This window comes from Stegodyphus dumicola, chromosome 5 (genome assembly GCF_044657685.1).
Source record: "Stegodyphus dumicola isolate Sdum_Otavi_A_Nest chromosome 5, ASM4465768v1".
In the NCBI taxonomy this organism is placed as follows: domain Eukaryota; kingdom Metazoa; phylum Arthropoda; class Arachnida; order Araneae; family Eresidae; genus Stegodyphus; species Stegodyphus dumicola.
Window position 1 is genome coordinate 118,081,014 of NC_140772.1, and position 24,202 is coordinate 118,105,215.

Sequence of the window (24,202 nt, forward strand, 5' to 3'; positions counted from 1 at the left end):
ATGTCCAGAAAGATCCCAAATCGGGAATTGCTGAAGTCCTGATGTCACACTTTGTACTGAGTTCAATAATGTAAACTATGCATTATAAATCGAATTTAAGTCAGTTAGTAGCTCTTTTGATAATATATCTCCCTTTAAAGCATATAAACCTTACAAAAACTCTTCAGTTTTGCATTGCAACCTTCCAATATTTTATTTTTCAAGGTTGGTAGCTAATTGAAGCAGAAGAAAGAGGATAAAAAGAAAGCATAAGAAATAAAAATTTTAAAATCTGCTCTCAAAATAAAATGCATGAATATCTGGTATGCTTGTTTTGGGTGGATTATAATTTAAAATATGTGAAATGAGCATTTATGGAAACACAAAATTTATTCTGTTTTTATTGTGAAAATCCTAAATCAATTTCCTTTTTATTTTAACTTAGTGGGTTTATCTTACGTTATTACATATATAGATTTATTTTGATTACATGATTACATCGCTACTTTGGGGGGGATTTAATGTTATCTCTATGTCTAATGAACTTGAAAACCACTAGTTTAGAGAAAAACAATTTAATCACCAAACAATTTAATCACTTTGATTGAATATGAAGGGTATTAACAAAAGCTTTACTGAATATGAAGGTTGCTACAACATTAGTAACACTTTTTCCATAAGTGACACCCTTCAACATAAAAATATACCACATTTACTTTTTGACTGTGATGTAAGCAAACAGTCACAGTTTTCGAGTTAGCAGGTTTTTTTTTTTTTTTTTTTCAAAAGTAGCTATATGTATTTATGAAAATTAATAATGTATTTTTATATGGTCTGGGCAGTCAAGATTGAGATGTTTGGCTGTACCTTAATTACATAATTCACACCCCTCACACACACACACACACCATAATAGAAAGTACTCTGTATAAAGTTAATTGCTTGTTTATAGAGCAATGAATGGAAATCAGATGATGAAAAAAAATGCTAATTTAAATGTTTAATGAAATTTGATGGGTTAAAAAATGGTTTCACCTCACTTTAAAAATTACCCTCCCCCCTTAGTAGCAACTAAAGATTAATAGAATGTCTAGACTGCTGCTGATTTCTCACCAATACTGTGGAATGAATTATCCTCAAATTATTGAGTAATTTTGATTAAATGATAATATATCTTATTTTAAGTAGAAAAGCTTGCAAAAATCAAATGCAAGAGATTTGAATAAAAATTAATATAGCATTAATATCACATATAAAAATATTACATAGCATTTGAGAGAAGTAAATATTAATGAATGTGCTTTGTCTTGTCTTTGTGTAATGGTCTGGACATGTTGCAATAATTATTCAGAGAAATGAGCTTTCCATACTTTTATCATATTACATTCATTTTTATACAGTGTATTTAAAATTTAAAATATTGTGTTATTCATTTGCATGGTCTAATTTTCATGCAATGTTTGTAAAAAGCTGTTTCTGTTCTTTATACTGCAGAGTGTTTATTTTTGTAGGGAGATGACAATATTCCTTTGCGTATTTTACTCCTACTAATGGATGAAGTGTTTGATTTGAAAAGCAAAGATCAGTGGTTTAGGAAAAGAATTGTAATTCTTTTAAGACAAATTATCAATGCCACTTATGGAGATGCGATAAACAGGTATGTTATTAAATGTGCATTTCTAGCATATGTGGTTTGCAACAACATGCTTCCTAAGTAACTTGAATCTGCATTATATATCAGATATTTTTTTAAATAAGGATCACTTTACAGTAAAAAATTAACTGCTGAATACATTCATTTTCTTTTTTATACTCTGCATAATTTCAGCTATTCTTTTAGGTAATTTCCATTGTCGTTAAAATGCAGAGTATGTTTTTTTTTAGGCCCATGTCATAGAAATATACCTTAGAGAGAATAAACATACCTAAATTAATTTTTGCTTTTTTGTCCATTTCATTATGCTGCATGATGATGAGACTTTTTAGATGTATGAAGATAAGGTAGTCTGACATCATAAGCTTTGAACTGTAAGTTTGTGTGTTGGGGTTAGTGATATTACCAAAACAAAATAAATCTGGCAGATTTTTTTGCTGTTGCTATATTGCATAACAAAATTTCTTTAAAGTTTTATAATATTCTGCAATATTTATTGTTGCCTCTTGCAGTAAGAAAGTCTTATCAGCTAAACAACACATCTAGCTCAGAACATAATTGCCATAACTTTGTGAATCACACTTGTTTAAATTTATTCTTGTGTAAGATGAAGTTTTTCATCACTCTAGCAACTGCTGTTTAGACTTAAAAGGTCGTGTGAGCATCCATGTAGCAAAGTAGCTCAACAGTTCAATATAGGTCAAAATAAAGCACTTGCCGATTCCATTGCTGGAATTCACTGAGAATTTTACAATAGCCCAAGTTTCTCAACACAGTTTTGTGAAAAACTGACAGTGGAACTGCTGGAAAATCACTGGTATTTTCTGAGTAATGATTCTTCTGTTTTCTGAGTCATCCACTGTATGCAGAATATTGTCAAGTGATTACAGATGGCTTGTCTCTGTATGCTGTATTTTGCATGTCCTCTGGATCTTCCTCAAACCGTCTCATCTGTTTTCAAACTTTGGTGTATGCCTGCCATTCACAGATTTGGCAAAGTTGTCCGTGTCTTGCAATCAGGAAGTGAATAATGGACTTTATCACTAGTGGTCACTTGATCTTCTTGAATATCTCTACGTGATCCAAAATGCACACACTGTGTGTGATTTCTACTAGCACTGTTTGTGTGCAAAAGATACCAGAAGGTACTATGCATATGCAACATTAGAGATGCTTTATTAAGATATTTTCCAAATGGTCATTAATTAAAAAATATCCTATATATTAATTTTGGGTAATTTCTAGTTAAGTATTATTTTTATGTGAATTTCTGTCATTTTTCTCTCTCGGTGATATTTCCTTTCATTAATATACGTATCATAGTGTTTTAATATCTCAGATTTCATGACTTTTAATATTTAACTTTTATTACTTTTAGAAAGATAATTGACTTTGTTCAGAAATCTACTTCAGCTGAACAAATGGCAGAATATATAAAGGCTTTCAGGTGAGTGTTTAATTTTGAACATATATTAACATAGGGGCTGAAAGATTATAAAAAAAAATTGCAATTTGAATACATCAGATTGCAATGAAATATTTCAGAGAATTTTTTCCCACCATTACACAAATGAAAACAATACTTGTTGCAAATGGATAATATTAAATCTTTATCTTAAAATAAAATTTAAACCATGTTAATAATAATAATAATAATAATAATAATAAAGAAATTTAAATTTTCATAGCTCAGGTGTTTGTTTCTTTGTCTCGATTTTAAGCATTTAAAAAAAAATCAAAATATTAAAGAATACATTTTTGTGTACCTAAAATTTTAAACAAGGAATTAGGGTAAAAAAATTCTTTTATGTAGTCTTACAAAGCTTGATCATTATATTAATTCATATCTCAGATTTAATTTTTCTGTGAGACAATGGTGTACACAAGAAATAGAGTTTGAAATTTTACTGTTGGCTTATGATATGGTGTTCGAAAACTAGAAACCTGTATTATTTATAACACACATAATATATAATATCTGTTGCAAAATACTTTTAAGAAATACAGATGATGAAAACATTTTACATGATTCACTTTGCTAATGAAGAATGCAATTTTGTAATATGAAAAGAATATTAAAGATCTTAAGTCTCATAACAACTTTTATCTTTAGATTAATGATACAAAAACATCTAAATGTAAAGAAAAGCGTATCTTTGCAGTGTTAAAATGCAGTTTCAATAATTTATTGTAAGAACTAAAGAGTATGAAATTTTCAATTTAGGCAAGCTATGTGGCCTAACGGATCACCTGCTGTTCCTACTCCTGAAAGAGAGTTTAAGACAAAGATGCGTACAAGAGTAGCTGCAAAGCTGCTTATGCTTTGTTCTATACCTGGTAAGAAATCTGCTTCTCAATCGAAATTTTGTTTGCTTTGTTTATTTATTCCATGTACTAATGATCTGTACTTTCTGCGAATGGATAATTTTTAAAATTTGGAGAGGGGGGGAAGAACTTTATAATTTCACTGTTATTTTTGTAAAAATAGCATTCTTTTACAAAATTATTTTTGTAAAAATAGCATTCTTTTACAAAAATTAGTTCATCCATTCTATTACTATCGTTAATAATTATTGAAGGAATTTAGCCACCAAAAATTAAAGATGAACAGTTTCAGAAATACTTAAAAAAATTCTGCAAGGCTTAGAGTAGATAGATTTCATCTATTTCTGTAGCCATTTCCCCCTTTGCATTTAAGATGTCATATTGAAAGCAATTTTTAGAATATGAATATTTTTTTTTCATACTGGCAGGGAACTGAAAACTCCCACAATTTGATTGATGAATAGTTAAATGATAACTTTTAACTGCATGATAGATAAAGTCTAAAATTTTATAGTTTCCATTAATGGATTACTTTGGCAATATTTTAAAATATGATTATCACTTACTTCTTCTTTGGGTTGAATTTTTCAGGTATCAGGCACCTCTGCTAAATAGCATTTTGTGCCCAAATACACCAAACCCAATGCTTCCTAGCTCCATTTGTTTGGGTCACCTATTTTGTTTATAAAGTCTAACAGCCACTTAATGGAGCTCAGGTGTAACTCTTTAGTATTGAGAATACTTAAAGCAGTCAACATTATCAGAAGTTCGAGGTCAGTAGCCTGAAACACTTTTCAGGATGTCCCTCAATGAGTACAGCCGTCTTGACCACCGTAAGACACATCTGTCTCTTTTGGCAGTCTTTGGGGCTGTATTTTGCTCCATTCTTTGAGATGCCTTTCAATCCAAGTACCTTTGGCGCTTATCGATTCTCGGGCATTTTCCTTTTCTTTTGTATGTGTGTGAGCTCCTCGACGTTCTCTTTTTGATTTTATATAGAGAGGCAGTCATGCTTTTAATAGTTTCTTTGCCTTCTGTAGATGTTGATTGAATAACTCGAGTAGAAGTCATTTCTACCTCACTTGATGAAGGATTCATTTCTGCTCCTTCAATTGATTTCTTTTAGGTTTCCTTGTTTTTAAAAGAAAGGTCTATCTCAGAGGCTTTGCCACAAAAGCAGACTGTCTAGTTATATTGTCATTTTCAGCCATATATAAACTAGAAAATGAAGTGGAGGATGAAAAAAAGTCAACCCAGGCAAAATACTCTTTAAGCTGCCAGGCATTCTTGAGGTTCGATTTATTTTGGGTTTCCTTATATTGAAAAGAAAGGTCTACCTTAGAGGTTTTGCCACAAAAGCAGAATTTCTAATTATATTGTCGTTTTCAGCCACATATAAACTAGGAAATGAAGTGAAGGATGGAAAAAGTCCACCCAGGCAAAATACTCTAGAAGCTGCCAGGCATTCTTGAGGCTCCATTAAAACACTATAATCACAGTGTCATTCACCCTGGGCATGGGTCACATAACACAGAGTTACCGGGGGTTGAAACTTCTTATTTATTATTCAAAGCTATCCTGTCAGATAATATGGGACATCTGGCTATTCACCATCCGCTGACAAGCCTTGTAGCCAACCAGAATTATCGCTTATTCAATTACTCTTTTAGATGATAAAATTTTTAATTCTAATTATATTTTATAGTAAGATTTGTAATGAAAATAATCTTTTAAGATTTGTAATGAAAATTTTAAAGTTTTCTTTATCTGTATTTCTGGGAATCTCCTGAGACTGCATTTCCCAGTCATAAAATTGACATGGAAATATTTGTCTCAGTTGTATAAAAATGTATATAGTATGTTTCTGTTTCAATTGAATAAATCTTAATGAAAGTAGATTGTTTACCTATGACTTTTTTAAAATTAGATTCTTTAAAATTAGACAAAACAATAACCTAAGTTTTTTAATAAAAATTCTATCTTTTTCAAAGGTGATCATGAAAAAACATCAGAGATTCTGCAGATGAAACACAAACAATTAAGATATTATAATTTTAAAAGCATTAAAAAGACGTGAACATTTGGTTTGCATTAGCAATCATCCATTTTTGAAATGGTTTACAACTGAACGCAAAGGGGCATCCTCGCCGCCTGCCCTGGGTAATTCAGTTTGAATTAGCAGACACCTTTGCACGAATCATTTTAATTACAATTTATAATATCTAGAACAGCGGTCATTTAGTGTGGCTCTCCTGGCTTTCTACTGAATGTATATGTATGGTTTGTCTGCTCAGAAGATAACAATAACAATTTTGTTGGTAGATGAGGAATTGATCTGAAAGATGAACTTTTGGAGAGTCTCTGCAATGTTTTAACTTATAGAAGGATGAAAATGAATGATGACAAGGTTATTATTGGTATTTCTAATAGTGGAATGTCTTTTTTGGTTACAGGATGAAAATGTTTTTAAAAACTTAATCAGTGACCATAGATTGTCAATGTGGTTTGAGGCATAGGGCCAAGCTAAAAAAGCATTAAAATTATGCATCAAGAATCATGAATCTTATGTGTGAAAAGGAGAAATAAACACATCTTCATTAGCTAAATATAGAAACTTAATTACACATTCGGGTCTGTGAAAATTGCTTGTAAAGATGCCTATGGAACTTCTTCAGTTGATGAATTGGATTTACTTCAGATTTTTCACACTGACAATTTTTTCTTCATGATATTAATTCTAATCCAGCCCCTCCTAATGCTTTTAAAATTATAATATCTTAATTATTTACATTTCATTACTGTTTTCCTTGACAGATGGTCTACATTTGTATTTACTTTGATCTTTTCATTATCCTTCATATAAAAACAGTTGTAATTTACTAATTTCTATTTGTATGTGACTGGTTTCAAGTTATTTTTAGTAAGCACTACATGATGTAATTGTCAAATATTAGATTTTCATTTATTCTTCTGAATTTGACATCAATGCTCTGGAATTTGTATTCACTTCTCACTTTTTAATGTTTCCTTCAGGTAGTTAAGAGCTTCATTTCTGTAATGCATTTTATCAACATTTTCTAGCTTCTTCGGACAAACAGAATCAACTTTATATAACATTCTTGATAGTTCCATTCACCATAGCCTAATTAGACTAATAACATAGGCTGTATAGGTAATATATTGTCATTGCAACCCATCACCTTCTTTTTTTTTACTCATGTCAGTGAAGTTGGTAACTTTAACTGTCTTTATGCTGAAAAGTTTCAGTTTCTCATTAGTATACATTTTTTTACCCTCATAAAAGAATGTCTCTCTAAAATGTAAAAAGTGGAAAACAGTGATGTATAGGCATTTCTATTTATAAAGCAAGGTTGGTTGGTTGGTGTCATGTCCTCTGAGAAATCAAATGGAACCATGTGTGGAAATCACAGCTTTTGCCAGTTCCACAATCTTTTCACTATACAGTTCGCCCTGGAAAGGAAATTCCATGGAGGTAGGAAGTAAGATGGAGTGGCTCTAACCGGTTTCCCCCATACCCTGCTCTGAAGCACTGGCGATCCCTACATGGTGACCAAAACATTGGGTAATTTACCATTAAGTTCAATGAGTTTTGATATGATTAGATGTAAATATTTTGTAATTATGTCATAAATGTACATATAAATGTATGTATTTTCTTTTTCTACAGTACTTCAGAGTCCTAAGTATATGAAAAGAATACATTTTTAAACAACATTTCATTCTGAACAGAATTAAATGCTGTACATTTCACAGAACAGTTTGCTCAAAATGGTTTAATGTAAATGATATATTTTCACAAGTTTTCATTAATTACATTAGAAAAAAAACTTGATTCGATTTTATTTGGTTAGTGATTACGAAAATTAAGATCAAAGTTTATTGTGTTATTAATATTGAAATTATGCATTATTTCTTTTCTATTTATGGAGCTTCTTCATAAAATATTATATCAAATATGACATATTTTAGCTTGTGAGGCATCTTTTAAATGGAAAACTATAAGTTAATTTATAATTAATGCTCTATTCGGTCCATTTCAAATTAGAGCACATTTTATTTTAATAGTGAAATACTTTAGATAGTACTTAACTTTCTTTGAGTATTTCTAAAAGGGAATAAAATAAGGATATTTTTTAAAATATTATTTAAAACATGTAACTAAGTTATAAAATGTAAGGGGAATAATTCTTTTAATTATACTTATCAGATTTTTTTACCCATAATTTCAACAATACGTATTCTAAAACTCTACTTTATTAATTACTTAAGTACACATCTCATAGAATTTGCTTTACAATACCTTTTAACAGATTGCTTTTCAGTATGAACAATTCTTGCTTAAATAGTTTTATAATGTATTTGTCAACAGGATTTCAATTTATGTGTACAAATCAATGCTTAGTTTATTATATATTTAGATAATATTTATAATCATTATAAATTTAGATACATTTAATTAGATTTTTTCACAGTAACTTTCACTTGTTTATGAATGAATAAATCCTTCATTTTAAACACATTTATAAATAATAATTTAATAAATATTTACATATTTTGTTAAAGGCAGATACATGCTTTTTGCAAGTACATGCATAAATACCCATACATATTTCATATTTTTCATTTCAAGCATGTGCTAATCTTTAATTTCTGTGCATTCACTATATTTTTCAAGTAAAGTAATTTACATTAATTTAAAATATACCTGAAAGTTTTACATAAGAAATATGTATAAATATAATTTGAATGAAAATTGTATGCATTATTTTTAATACCCACTCAAAGGTAAGTTTTTCTTCAACATTCCTCCACGATGGTATCTCTCCCTTTAGGCAGATAGCCCTTGCATGCCTTACTCTATTTAATAAAAACTTAACCTGACCCTATGTGCCTAATTACCAATATTTTAACATGCATAATTTTATATGTACATTTAGCCATCAAGTTTCTAACTTTTGACTTAAAACACATTTTAGGTTACATTCATCATCAAATTCAAATCTTCTAGTAAATATATTTTGGTGGAGCACTCAATACCTCTTTTATCGATTTTACACAGTTTAATAACTCTCTGATAATATAATAAATAATAATAACTAAGCAAAACGTGTAAACCCAAAGTGATTATTTTTCAGATATATAAAAATAAAATGATGAGTTTAAAATTAGCAACAGTAAAGCCTCTCCTCTAAAGCAATGGCAAGTTCTCAATCTGTTAATGGTCTTTGTGATTTCTCTGTTTGCATCAACTCACATATCTGATGGTCTTTCTTAATAAATTTCTCTTTGAGTCTATAATGGCATTAGCATCTTCAAGAGTGATTGAGTTGTTGAGATTTCTTGCTTTTTTAGCCAGTTCGTCGGCTGCCTTGTTTCCATCAATTTCAACATGTGCCGGTATCCATCGTATAGTGTATATGTCTTTCCCATCTAATTGATTGTTCCTAGGTATTTGTGTACATCCTGGTTGTCTTGAATGTCCATGCAGTATTGCCCCTAGAGCAGCTTTAGAGTCAAAGTAAGGTGGCATTTGCAATATGTATATGCCTATAGGAGTGCATGATAGTATGATCAGTTATTTAAAGCTAGTAAATTACATGTGGACATCTGTAATATTTACAGAAACTAGAGTTTAACTGAAAGTTAAGCAAGCTACAAATAATTTTCAGGTCATAGTCTAAAAGCATAGTGTATGTTTCTGTGATGTGTAAAGTGTAAGTTGAGCATTACTTGCATGATTATGTCAACGTGATGTTTTGTGAGGCTTGGAATGGGGAATGGAAAATAATCAAGTAGCACCCTAGGGTTTTTGGCTCACCGCAATGGATTACATTGTAACTGCGGTTAAACTTCAAATGAATGTCTTTGCAGATGAGCATGGAGCCTTGAACCACTAATAAGTGAAATCTATTTAAAAAGTTATATTTTATTAATTTAAAATTTGAGTATTTTAATGAACTAATTTCATATAATGGTATTTTTCTAGAGGGACCTAATTGCATCCATATTTCAGGTTATTGTATAAAAAGTGGTAATAATATATATATATATATATAAAGGTATTAATCATTGAAAAAGAAATAATTTTCTTTTGCCTTTCCCACCCCCCAAAATCATTTGAATCTCATTCATTTTTTACTGAATGAACATATTTCTTTCTGTTGCTTTAAGATGAACTAAAGCATGTGATTGGAAGCGAGACAACGCGCAAAGGAATGTTGTGTGTATTTGAAATGTTTCAGCATCCAGAACTGAATCGCAGATTTATATATGCTCTTCTGGAGAACATGCTTGAAATACTGTTTCCTGGTAATAATTTGCATACTATTATTCGAAGACTGCACTGCAGATCACCTCAATCCGTGTTTGATCAAACCGACAACTTCAGAGTAAGTCCAGTCATTGAAAGAAAAAATCAACTGAATAGGTGACAAAACCATAATCAGTATTAAGTGCAGGTTAGTTATATGTATATATCTTGTTCATAATGTAAAGAAATGCTATTATATTTATTGTTTTTATGTATATTTTGTACATGTTTGTAATGCAGTGGTTCTAAAAGTAGACCTTTTAATTGTTAATTTTTCTGAGATAGGATACTTTTCCATACTTTCTGTTAAACTTTATATAATGAAATTTCTAATTCTGAAGTCTAATGCTCTCAACTTCATGAATCATGAATGTGCTACAGTTCTTCCTTACTAAAAGTGTTAATCATAATTTCCATCCTTAATTTAAAAAAAGTGTTAATCATAATTTCCATCCTTAATTTAAATCTATTAATTTGTTTATAAAATATCAAATTATGTAGGGATATATAATTATTGTGTATACATAAATTATTGTAGTGATTTGCAAATGGTTCTGTATTCAATAATCTGAATATTATATTTATATTATAGTTAATGAATGGTTTGAAAGGTCTAAAAATTTGATTCATAATTTTTGTTTTATACTTTGTGATATTATAAATACATGTCTCCCACAAACATATCATTTAAAGTTTTACTCTAAATTTAAGTAAAGGCAATAAATACCATCCTTTTCTTTTTTAGCAATATAATGCAAAACTTAAATATTATTTTAACATTGGCCATTTGATTGATGCTAAATAAATTATCATTAAATTTTACAAATTCAGGTTTACTTTTATCTTCTGATTTGTAAAGGTAGAAATGCTAACACCTAAAATACTAAGCATTACTGTTTATACTTTATTAGAAAAAATACAGTTTATGTTATATCAAAGTGTTTCCAAAACCTAATATTACAATTCTTCAATGCATAGATTGAGATAATTTGTATATCTATTAATTTAAATTTTAGTTAAATGATATAGTGTGTTTTTTTTTGTAAGTATAGATAGTACTTTAATTAAAAAGAGCCTTTTATATATATATATATATATTTCAGTAAAGTGTCATTAAAAAAAGTTGTGAAAAATTACGAGTATCATCTCACCTCATTATATTTTACTAAATTTGTGTATTTGGAAACTTCAGGATTTAAAAATGTGATAAAAATGATGCTTTGGAGAAGATTATTTTTATATATGATGAATTATTCCATTCTATATTGATTATATAATTCCATTATATTGATTATGTAATTAAAAAAGAAATCATTCTGATTTATAATTTATTTAAATAAATTTCCAAGTATATGATAAACATCAAACTGCAGTATGCAAATAATTTCTTATATTTATTCTTTATACTTGCATTACTTTTAAGCTTTTATCAGCTTAAAAGTAAGCGTTTTAAAGTATTGCAAGAGTAAAGAATGAATATAAATAAATGCAAAATTGGCTTTTATCAATGCAAAATAATAATAATAAAACTGAAAATTTATTCTGAAATGCTATGTTGAATTTAAATATTAAATTCATTAGGTCAGGAATTGCTTATTTTAATGTATATCATAAGCAAGAAATTTTTCATTTCTGTAAAATACAATTAGATTATATTATTTAGTATTGCATTAAGAATGATATACTGGGTTTCTCTCAATAAATGCTATATACAATACATTTAGAGCCACTGCAATGTTGAATTCCTACTAATGATCTGATTTCAGTCAATCATTGTATGAATAATTATCATCCTGTTTTGTACATTTGTCAGAGTAGATTATAAGTGATCAATGTTATGTACCTGCATGCAAAAGATGGTGTTTTTAAGAATAGTCATTGGCTTTTAAATAATGTATGCATTTGGAATAGTTAATGTATTCACTTGCTTACACTTTTATAGTAGGAAAGAATTCCACTTTTCTTTGTATTTAAAAGATTCAAAATTAATGTTGACACGTTGTTCTTAAGCCACATATCTGGCAGCAATAAAATGTGGGTTTCACTAATGCATCAAAAGGTTTCACTAAGGTATCTGAAACTTTTCATTTTGATTTGATGTTTAGGAAATGTTTTGTATAATGTAGAACATAAGCAATTGTATAAACATAAGTTGGTTGCTATCTTTCCACTAATGCTGTTACTGTTTTATAGAAGAAATGCTAGACTTTATCCTTCTCCAAAAAATAAATTGTTTTCATAATACTTGTAACTATTTTACATTGAATTAAAGAAAACAATATTTCAGTTTTAAAGAGGAATCATGCTTTTTAAATTCAATTCCTGATATCTGTGCATATGTGTATTATTTAAAATATGCTCAATCTTTCAAGCCTTTGGATATGATTTCTCTAATGTATTGCTTGACTTGTATGTCAATTCTGTTTCTAACAAAGATTTAGTAAATACTCATTGTTAAAATAAATTTTTTAACAAAGAGTGAATATCATTATGGATTATATTTAATGGAGATTGAACATGGAGTTCAAAACATTTTGGAAATATAAGCAAAAACAAAATTTTCTTTATGCTTTTTACAGCATGTAGTAGTATTTCCATTTTCTATAAGTCAGTATATAATTATGTACCATTACTTTTTTTTCACTAATAACAATTTAATATAGAAAATAATTATCATCAACTGAAAGTATTGTTAATGCAGTTCATAAAATTAGTATTTTATTGTCTATTCATCTAGCTATAGCTCCCATGGTCAGATCACTGGAAGATGTTACGCCAAAATTGTATTAAAGTTCTGTTATCAATTGTAGTTTTCTTTAATTTAATTTACTGTATTTATACTTGTAAAATATTCAGAATATGCAAGGTATGTAGCTAGTTTATGGTGAACATGCATGAAAATCTGTGTGCTTTTGGGAGGAAGGTATTTTGTATAGGACTGTATAAAAGAACTTGCCTAATATTAGTTACATTTGGACTAAAACTGGATGTTGTTGTTAATCAATGGTTTCATTCATTCAGCCAGAGATTTATAATGTTGTAAATTATTATAAAAATATTTTCCCATGATGTCTTTTCCCTTTATGTAGTACAATCTTGCAAATAGGAGAAAACACATTCAGGAACCTATATTTGAAAGAATTTAAAACTGCAGTTTTTTTTTTTTTAATATCAAAGGAAATTTATGTGGGGGGATATATTGCTTGTATTCATTTGTAAGCAATTTGTGCAAATTGTGTAAATATAATATATTTGATTTCTCTTGAATCTTATAGCTTTGACAAATGTACACATTTGTGAAATGAAATGCTAAATACACAATGTTATTGTACACTACTAAGTTAATTAAATAATGGAAACTATGTTATTTATTTTAAAAGTTATTTTTGGAACCAATTGTTCTGTGTGTTATGGTTAAAAAATGAATTTCTGTAATTAATAAATTGTTGTGTATTTTAAAATATATTTATTCATAAAGATAAGCCCATATTTTTATATGATTTTTGTTAAATGTTTCTTCTTTCATATTTATGGTTTGTTGAATTTGTTTCTTTTTAAATTGTTAAGATAATAATTGCTCTACTACTTTTAGGCCTCTTCATATTTTATTTCTCTCATATTATATTTCTTATTTTGAAGAAATTGAAATATTTAAGAGAAGAATAAATTAATACATACTTTCTTTTTATCTGCATCCCATGAAAAGTTGCCATCTCAGTTTTGAGTTTGTAAATTAATAAAAATATTTGTTTGGCTACCTTTATTGCTTATATCTATTGTTTTGTCCCTAAACAATAAAATAAGCATTTTATAAGCAACAAAAAACTTGAATAGGAGAAAAATAAAAATTTTATATTTATACTGTTCAGCTCAGACAAATTTTCTTAATCCTTAATAATTCTTTTAGAAATACAATTTCAAATACCAATTGCATAGATTATTATTAAGATCTTTCATGAATTATGCACACTTGATAAACAAAATATTTGATTTTTTGGATTAAAATTGCTAAACAAATATTTTTCATAATTATTCTTATTACAAAATGTGTAAATAATAGTCATGCATAAATTTTAGTCATCAACTAAGAAGAGAATACATTTTTTATGGAAAATAATTTAGCACTGAAACTTAGGGTGTGAATAAATCAGAAAGTACCAATTAATCTTTAATTGTTATTGTAAATATAAGTGCTGTTATTATATTAATTATATTTATTAGTTACTTTATGTCAATTTTTATGATTCTTTGTTGGTGGTTATGTGTGTACATATTTCCAGTAGTCTTATTTTTGAATAAATGCGTTTGAAGGCTGTAAATACATATACCTTTGAAGTCCATAAATTTTCTATTCTCTTGGATATTTTCAGATTCTTTTTTAAAATACATTAAGATATTATGTAGAAAGATTATTATTTATATTCATGTATTTATGAACAAATAAGTTAACGTTTCAATGCAAATGAACAAAATTTTGTTTTCTGTACTGTTTTGTCTGTTCATACAACTTTAAAAAAATCATATGTTGAATTTTATAACCTGTGATCTATTTTATTGTTCCTTTGTGACAATGTGACTTATTTTGTGAGATTTTGGTGTTTCTCAGATTGTGCAGATTAATCTGGCTTTCCCCCATGCATGGTTTTACTCCATGTAATTATGTTCCTATCTGTTGCTTATGCTCCTTTTTTTAAATAACAAGTGTGCGCCTGAACATGATTTTTATATGGTATTTTTCTGCTGAATAATTTATTTTCTTGTTTTACAATATTTCTTTACTTTATATGCTTATTATTTAAAAGCCATAATTTTGGTTATTCCTGGCTATTTTTGACCTATTAATGCAATAATTTTTTGTCATTCTAAAATAATAAGCTGAGCATTTATCTTTGAAAATTCTAATCTTTGATCAACTAATTTGAGCAGATAAATATTAGTTGCAATATACATCACTTCTTTCTTCCTGCTTTGCAGTTCATTTTGTTATTCATTTTAAAATATAGCTTTTCATATATGGAATACTTGATGCAAGTAGATACTGTTGGACCGTTTTCTCATCTCAAATGTTAGAGACTATTTTTATGCAAATATATTTGTACTGCTCCTTATAAATCTTACAAATTACATATTGACTTACAATAAATATGATTTTTGGTACATATATTGCATGTATAATTTAATGATTATTTTGTCAGAGGCCTGGCTTTGAATAAGAATTTTTTTATTTTATAATGTTATGTGGCAGTTTTTTTTTTTTTTTTTATATATATATATATAAAGTTTGAAATTTGGAGAGGTTTTACATTTTATGTGAAAATGTTTTTTTTCTAATTTGATATTTATTATGATACCTTTGTTCATTGCAGTTTTAGTTTTTTTACATTTGTAAAATGGTATTAATACAACTAGAACTAAAATATATTTTGTTGCATTTTCCAAGAATCTTTTGTTTATGAATGACAATATGCTTAACATCTTAAGTGGAGATAGTCATTTTCAAGGTTGAAAACTGTTATTTTTTTTGTAACTTTGAATAAATAGACAGGTTTTGTATATTTTCAAGATGTTTTGTATTTCAATAATAACATGTTGTAAATATCAAAATACCACTTTTACTCCAATGTATGAAATGTCATATTTTAAAAAGTCTGAATTTTGAAGATACATAGTAGTTAAGAGTGAAAAAATAGTGTGTGTTGGCCATGAAATAGCATTTAAACAAAAGTTAACAGAAGCAATTTTTGTTCAATAAAGTGTAGTAATATTTAATTTCTGTGTGCTTTGCAGTAAATTAACAAGATCTAAATTTATTATCAAAAATATTTTAAAATAATCATTAATTATAATTTTAAATATGTTTTACCACAACATATTTACCATATGTATAAATTGTATTTTAGTGCATGCACACTTATTAGTTAACATGCAATAACTTAACTTTTTATATTTATGTATGAATAGGTTCAAAAATTTGAAACTAAGGAAAAAAGGGGAAATTAAACGTAAAATTGTGTACATAATCAGTATATTGCTAAAATAATCTTAGTTTAAAAAAAGTTTCACTTCCTAATTTTTTTTTTGTTTACAGTTTCCCCTTCGTTAAGACTCGGCCTTAATTACAGCCAATTTTAGGTGTACAAACTCTGCTTTGAAAACTGTCTTCATCTAATAGTAGCCAATTTAACATCTTAACTTCTCTGTTACATTTAATCATCTTATATTACCTTCATTAAAATACGTAATAGCTTCATTCATGCATGTGTCTACAGTATTTACATAATTAGCTGATCCAAAACAATACTTTAAGAGTCAAATTATAAGATTAATTAGCAGCCTGAATTTTTCCTCCTGGATATTTTTTGTATAAATCACATAGTGATAGTTTAACAAAGATATATAGTATTAATGACAGCATTGTAACAGTGTTTATCAATTTTAAAAGTAACAATAATTGAATAATCAAATCAAAAAATCAAGATTGTATGAAACAAAAGTAGTGTGCATGATTATCACAAAATTGTCTGTTGTTTTTTTATGAGAGTTAGATTCTCTGTTCAGAGAAATTAAGTAGTTTTAAAATTTCAACTACTTTTGTGTGTGAGAGGGGGAGACCAACAAAAAAGGACACTTCAATCATAATTTTTTCATCATTATTTTTTTAATTAAGAACATTAAGCAATATTATGTTAAAAAATTAAACCTTGTTGTAAGAAATGATTTAATTTTTGTTCAGAATTCTTCACAGTGCCCTTTTTTGAACAGATATTAATCAAAAGAATAAAAATCAGATAGATTGAAACAAACTTTATTTACATTACCATAAGGTTCTGAAAGGCCAGGGAAGGCAAATCATGAGGTGTACTGAGGTGGGGTTTTTTTTAAAATTTTTTTTTTTTTAAAAAATTTTTTTTTTTTTTTAAATTTAATTTTTATTTTTATTTATTTATTTTTTTTTTAAATTTTTATTTGTTTTATTTATTTATTGGGCCCAATTTTTATGAAGTTTCCTTTGAATTTATCTTGAAAGCATAATGCATATTTTTAAAAGAAATTTTAAAAGTCAGTTTTTAAAAGGATGAAAACTACTATCTCCACCTGAAGAATATTTTGTGAACTTGATTTCTTACTTTTTATGAAACTCAAGGCTAATGCAATTATGAAGCTTTGTGCATATGTATGGTAGTTCTAATTAAGGTACTGAGGTTCTTTGATTGAAATATTATTGTGTGTTGTATAACACCTTTGTATTGTAAAAAATTTAGTGTGCTATTATTGTTTATAAAAGTATGTATCATCATTTTTGTGCACACAAGCTAATTTTCTTCCACTTCCCATTTAATCGGAGAGACACATTTTTCATATCTAATGAATTTTTCTTGAATCTCAGATTTATAGATATGAATTTGTGTTTTTACATTTTCTTCTAAATTCTAGCAAGTTTTTTATATTTTATAAAACTGTATTTTTAATCCTTCGATGAATCTTATTGGCCAAAAATATTCAGAAAAGCCATTTTTGATTGCTTGTTTGTGTATTGAGTTAAAATAATGTATTAACAGAAACATTTGATTTTAAAATGATACTCTGAAATAAATAAGTGTATACAACATATTGAAATTTCTTAAACATTCTCTTGATATTTGTTATTACTGGCTTTAAAAGGCAAAAAAATTTTCTGCAATGAGTAAAGTATGAAGTAGTACTATATACAACTTTTGTTCTTAAAAAATGCTATTTATATGTACCTATTTCAATTCACTGTGGCTTTTTGGCTGTTGACTAGTTTGAATTTGTAACCAAGAAGAGCTGGAAATATTGTGTGTATATATATATATATATATATATTCCTAGATCTGATTGAAAATTTTCATACATCAATACTTTCTAATTATTTCACTTATCTCATGTTAAGTAGATTATTTGAATTTTAGTGTTTACAAATCATATTATTTTTATAGTCTGAAACATTTGTTGAGTGACATTTTTAAAAATCAAACAAATAATTTCTAATTCCTTATAAAGCGACTTTCAGAATATATAAAAATCACAATAATTACTTGTAATATTTACATTGCATAAAGAAATCATAAACTTCTTTGGTCATGTGGATTCACAACATCACACAAAATAGTGCCAATATCAATACAAGTGTTATCTGTATTTTTCCTTTGCTTCATACAGGTATTTTTATATGAAGAGTTTTCATTTAAAGTGTAAATTTAATTAAAATTCATCTTCAAAGAATGATATCAGAGATTAATCTTGTAATTATATAACTGATCTTCCTTCACTGTTTTTTAAATGTTAAAATATTTTTCAAGTTTCATCTTCTATAAAGGAGTGTGCTTCAAAAATAGTGGCATCTTATTGACATAACTTATACTTCTAAAGAAAACAAAATTTAAAAGATGTGTAATTAAGAAAAAAAGGATTAATGATGTAAAAGATAGAAATTTAATGTTGGTATCTGGAAAAAGTTGTTTACCGAAAAGAAGAAAATTTTCAAGTTTCAAAATTTTCAAACACTGTTCTAACAAGATATGTTATTAGGACACATCTATTACACTTTATAATGAGAAAAGTGTGCCTGTATAAAATTGTAATAATTATTTCATGTGCCTTTGTAATAACCGTACTATTTGAAAAGAAAACCTTAAGTCGGTAGGAAAATAAGATGAAAAAATAAAATAAATATGCATGAAAAATCTCACTTTCAGTATAGTGAAATTACATATTTAGTCCTTAGAATTGTTTTTACATATATTGTTAAACTTTGAACTATTTTTTATGGATTTTAAAGTTTTTGTTAGGTCATGGCTTGTGTGTGAATCAAATTTTTCTCCATAAATTTTGAAGGGCAGGGAAGTAGCTTCTTGTACAATAAATTAAAGCATACTCTCTTCTCATTTTCTTTACTGAATATGAAAAAATATTTGAAGCCTCTCAGTGCTAAATTTTATGCTTTCTTTATGTAATCATTGCTGACTTGCTTGATATTAAAAGGGCTATATTGATACTCAGAATTTGCTGAACTATGAATGTGTAGTTCATTTTATTGCTTTACATCATTTATTCTTTATTATTTGTCATTATTAAGTGCATGTAATTGTTTTTTAAACCTTAAAAATTGAGAGTCGCTTCTCTTTTTTCCCCCCTTTCCTTTCTTCTCATTATTTATATTTTTGTGTTCACATTTGCATGTTCCAAATTTTAACCTTTCTTCAGTAGTGCTAATCAGCATATTTTGTTTAGAATTTCAAGTTATAAAGCCCGTTTAAAAAATGAAATGATTCTTTATCTTGACAGTGTATCTATTTTAACTTCATGCACTAGCATAGTATGATACTGCATATCAAAAATTTTATTTATTGAAACTTAATTTTACCTCTCATTAAAGCATTAGATTTAGTATCAATTCTTTCATCAATATATTTTAATAAACACTCTAAACCTCCAGAAACTTACATCAAATAACTCAAGAAAGCGTCCTGGACATAAAATTTCTTAGAAATTGATTTAAATATGCCTTGCAGAACACAGAAGAGGTATAATGTAAAGCAAAACATAAAAGTAATGCCCAAAATCTGTTGAATTTTATTGTTTCTTGTGCAAATAATTTAAAATTTACTAATCTTCTTTAATTCATTTTAAAAATATTTTTGTTGTAATTTGAAGAAATCTCAAAACTCTATTTTTAGTTCTAGTTGCTGGTATAAAAATGCTCTCAGCAGAGAAAGGATTGAAATCCATTAATGTTAAACTGTTACGGTGAAATATATTTTTCGAAGACTATTATAAGAATATATTAAGCATTTATTTATACTCATTGATACATGTAGTGATTGTTATCTGAAACTAAATGTTAATAAAATGTTTAAATATTTAATGTACAAGATTGTGAATGAAATTTTAAATATGAATATTGTCGTAATTTTTTTTTTTTTTTTTAATTTTCCTTCACTTGTAAATTTCTATTAGAAAAACTGTGCTCATTTTTAGTCTTTTTTAACTCTGCACTTGTTTATTAAGTCTAATTGTTTGAAAGGTGCTGAAAACTATATTACTAAATCGAAAATCGGTGCTGAAAAGAATAAAATGCATGTAAAAATGGGGCATGCAATGATGTTTTTAACAGTGGGGGACCAAAGTAGTTTGAAAATGATGAAAGAATTTTGCTATCATTTTTAGTGCCATACTGGTGTTTTCCCATTGTATTTAAGAATTATTAAACTGTGCAATAAATACTTTCACATGCAGTGAAAATCTTTGTTGGTGTTTTATTTAACAGTTCTTTTTCTATTATGTAGTGATTCAGTATAATTCAAATTTAGTAATTACATGGCATTGTTCATTATCGAAAATCTCAGAGATCCATATATTACAATTACCATAAAAAGTTTGAAAATCATTATTTATTGTCATTTCTCCCAAAGTCACCTTGGATACATTGAGAGTTACACCTGGTTATGAAAATTTTGAAATTTTATATTGCTTTGCGAAATAAAATTCAGTTTGATTCACCAGTGAGAAAGACTTCTGCGTTCATCATCTTATCTACGATTTCTGAAAATGAAAATGCAAAACTTTGCACTTATGCATGCTTTCTAAAATAGTTGTTGCCAAAGGCATGACTTTATCTTTCTTCCAAAACAATAGTAATTTCATCTAATAAAAATGACTGTAGAATATACTTACTTTTATAAAATTCCTTTCACGTAAAATTTTTAAAAGGTATTTTATTGTCAGGAGCTTTAATTTCAATTCAGATTTTTCTATGTTTATATTGTTTGCCAAGTATATTAATAAATTTTCAGACAATAATCCATTTTTGTTTCTTTCGAAGCATAAATTGCTGTCTGTATACATTTACGCTCCAAGAGAAAAAATGGATTTTATAGTAATTAGAAATTCCAAAACCCTAAACAGGACTTCAGTTTTTTAAAATTAGAATTCAGCCAAGATAAGCAAACCGTTAAAATATCTTGGCATTATTTTAGATGATAAATTCGGTTGAATTCTGCATATAGAATATCTGAATGATCTCGGCAAAACAAGTCTTCTCCACATGACAAGAAAAACCTGGGGCACTTCTAAAATGTCGTACCACACGATAACAGTGCCAGCAGTCTGCCATGGAGCAACTGCTTGGTGTACCACGTTAAATGGATATAAAGTCGCAAAAATTCTCAGCCTGCAAAGGCAGATAGCCCTCTTTATCGCCAGAGTATAAAGAAATGCGCCGATAAATGCAATACTCAGTCTTGCAGTCCTCAAACCACTATGCCTGGGTAGCACAAGAACGGGGCATAGCGGCAAAAGTCTTGAGTAGGAGTCATCACACACAATGCCATTTACCTGAACACTGACTATGAGAAGACAGTACCATCGGCAGATGGTACCCGCAGAGCAGTGTGAAATTGATAAACAGATTTCGGAATGGTTAGAGAAACGAAGGATATGCCTTTATCCATTTTTTGCAGCAATTCAACTTTTTGTTTAATGGACTTCGAAACATACTTTCGCTTTGTAGATCCTTTACAGATTAGTAAATATATATCGGAAATTCTATTTGACATAATCGAAAGTTCTAGCTTACTTTTATAAAATTGCTCTAACATTCTGCAAAAAATAATAAGCCGGTTCCAATTCAAAGATTAAGGAACAACACAATCTGCAACATTAACTGAATTAGATAATTTTAGTTTAGTTTATACAGTCCGTTATATTAAATGCGCATGCGTAAACGTATTACGTGCACACGCATATTCGCAGCCGTAAAGATCTTACGCGCATGCGTCAAAGCGACTCATGTGCAGAAAGTTTGTAGCTTTGAGGTCTGGATTATAGATCATTCCAGATTATGGGTGTCCGAATTAACGACTTTTGACTGTATAATCCGATGGCTCAAAATCTGAGTACTGTATAGCCAGTACCTTCTGCACGAAAATGAGGAACAACTATATTTTTCAATGATCAAATTGACTGAGAGGTCTTTCAAAGCAGAATTATTTTCAGTTTTCAAAGCAGTAAAGTGGGCTTTCGGTAAAAACTTGAGAACAATTTTTCTCATTGGCAGCATATCTGGTACTGAAGCATAAGTGGTGGCACCTCTAAAAGAGAACTGGTATATGCTGTTAGGGAATGTATGCTCAGTAGCGATGGTCCCATCGCCTTGCAGTGGATCAAAGGCCATGTAGGGCTCGAGAGAAATCAAATGGCAGACAAGTTGTCAAAGGTAGCAACAACATACATGTTCCTGTTTAACGGGACATATTCCTATCCTGAATCAAGACTGAAAAGAAAATTTAAGTTATATGCGGACAACAGCTGGCAAATGCAAAAGGATGCAGAGACAACGACGCGTATCATACATAATTATTTTCCAGTAGTTTCGTCAGCCCTAAAATCAGAAAGCTCTATGCTGACCGAACTGTACCCAAACACTATCCCCCCTTTATTTTTGCTTACTCTCCAAAAGTCGGACAAGGTCCGACAGTCCGTTGACCCTAAGGAAGTCGAGAACAAGAAGGGGATTAGAAAGTATGTGTTCTCTTTAGATACCTAAACAATCCAAGATGTGTTTGGCCGAAGCATATGTTTGTGACACTTTGTACGGGTGTCGAAGACCTGCTGTCATAAAAAGAGAAGCACTAGATATGGCCACTTGCTAGTCATGAAAGCTCAGTCTACGAGCCCGTGGTTACTATGCTGAGTAGCGATGGTCTCATCACCCTGCAGTGGATCAAAGGCCATATAGGGCTCGAGAGTCATTGAGTGACCCATTGACTGGTGGGCGACCCCAATTACTCCATCATATTTTGTCACGTTTTCAGGGAGAATAGCTCCAAAAAAAGTAAGGCCAGAGGAGGAGGGAGTAAAATGAGTGCACGACTCTTTTGCCAATTTCTCCACTGTTTCATTGTTATAAATATATCTACATGAGATGAAAATCCATTGAAGATGGACATCAAAGAGCGGCGAAACCAGCTTTAACTTACGCAGGATAGAAAGACTGTTTTTTTATAGCCCATTGTGATCCAGTTGCTTAGTTGCTGCAGGGAACTACGGCAATAAGATAAGGTCCACAGATCACCAAATTTCTCTTCAGCTAGAATTGCTTTGAATTTCTCTGTCTGTATTGTCAGCAACTTTGCTACCTTCAGCGAAGATCTTAGGGGCATTTTTGGTATGCTGTTTATGATTTCCGGGGCCAACTGTTTAAGGTAGTTGGTGAAAAAACTGTTCTTTTTAACAGGCGAAAGAAGATTAAAGTAAAAGTGGTCCGTTCAGAGTTTCTCCGAGGGATTCAAGTACTATTGTAGAGAGATAAACTCAACGTCACAGTAAGGTAAGTGCTGTGACACGATTTGACTGAAAGGATTTTTTTTTTCAATATTTGATGTTTTCTCCACTTAATTAAGGTTATGCTATTGCTTAATTGTGTTGACCATAACTAGGAAGTTTGTTATAGTACCTTACAAGGTCCGCCTGTCTTCTAAATTGAAGAGTTTGCAGATCGGTGTCAAAAGGGGTAATTGCTGAAGGACAGCTATGGCTTTGACCAAAAAGGATACGGGCAGCGCTTAATGGGATTTGTTCTAATTATTTCAGTTTGGTATCAGAAGCAGAAAAATAAATTAGAAATTCGAACTCAAGAATGGACTGGATGAATGCTAAATACGTGTTTCTAAAGGCATCAGCTCCCCAGTCTCTGCCTGCGATGTGTTTAAGAATGTTCTGGCATTTCTTACTTTTCAAAACAATATCCTCAATATTTTAGAAATTTAAAAGAATTTAAAAAAAAATTTAGAAATTTTAAAAATATTAAATGGTTTAACTCACAATTCTAAAGGCGATAAAAAAAATTTGCAAAATATTTTCCGGTTTTCATTTTCTAATTGGTAAAAAATTAA

General features: G+C 28.9%; 1 protein-coding gene across 3 annotated transcripts in view; it reads left to right on the forward strand.

The window, feature by feature from the left end:
* Positions 1-20,552, forward strand: part of LOC118189030 (sorting nexin-13-like) — a 134,311-nt gene extending 113,759 nt beyond the window's left edge. Inside the window, exons 22-26 of one of the 3 annotated variants that reach the window (XM_085816986.1) lie at positions 1,491-1,636; positions 3,012-3,080; positions 3,858-3,970; positions 10,151-10,437; positions 13,027-20,552. In XM_085816986.1, coding sequence (XP_085673112.1) covers positions 1,491-1,636; positions 3,012-3,080; positions 3,858-3,970; positions 10,151-10,410 — 588 coding nt within the window. In that variant the 3' untranslated portion in view covers positions 10,411-10,437; positions 13,027-20,552. Of the gene's footprint in view, positions 1-1,490; positions 1,637-3,011; positions 3,081-3,857; positions 3,971-7,324; positions 7,669-10,150; positions 10,577-13,026 lie in introns of those variants that run through there. The other 2 variants (XM_085816985.1, XM_085816987.1) reach the window with 2 other exon arrangements.
* Positions 20,553-24,202: the final 3,650 nt, after the last annotated feature.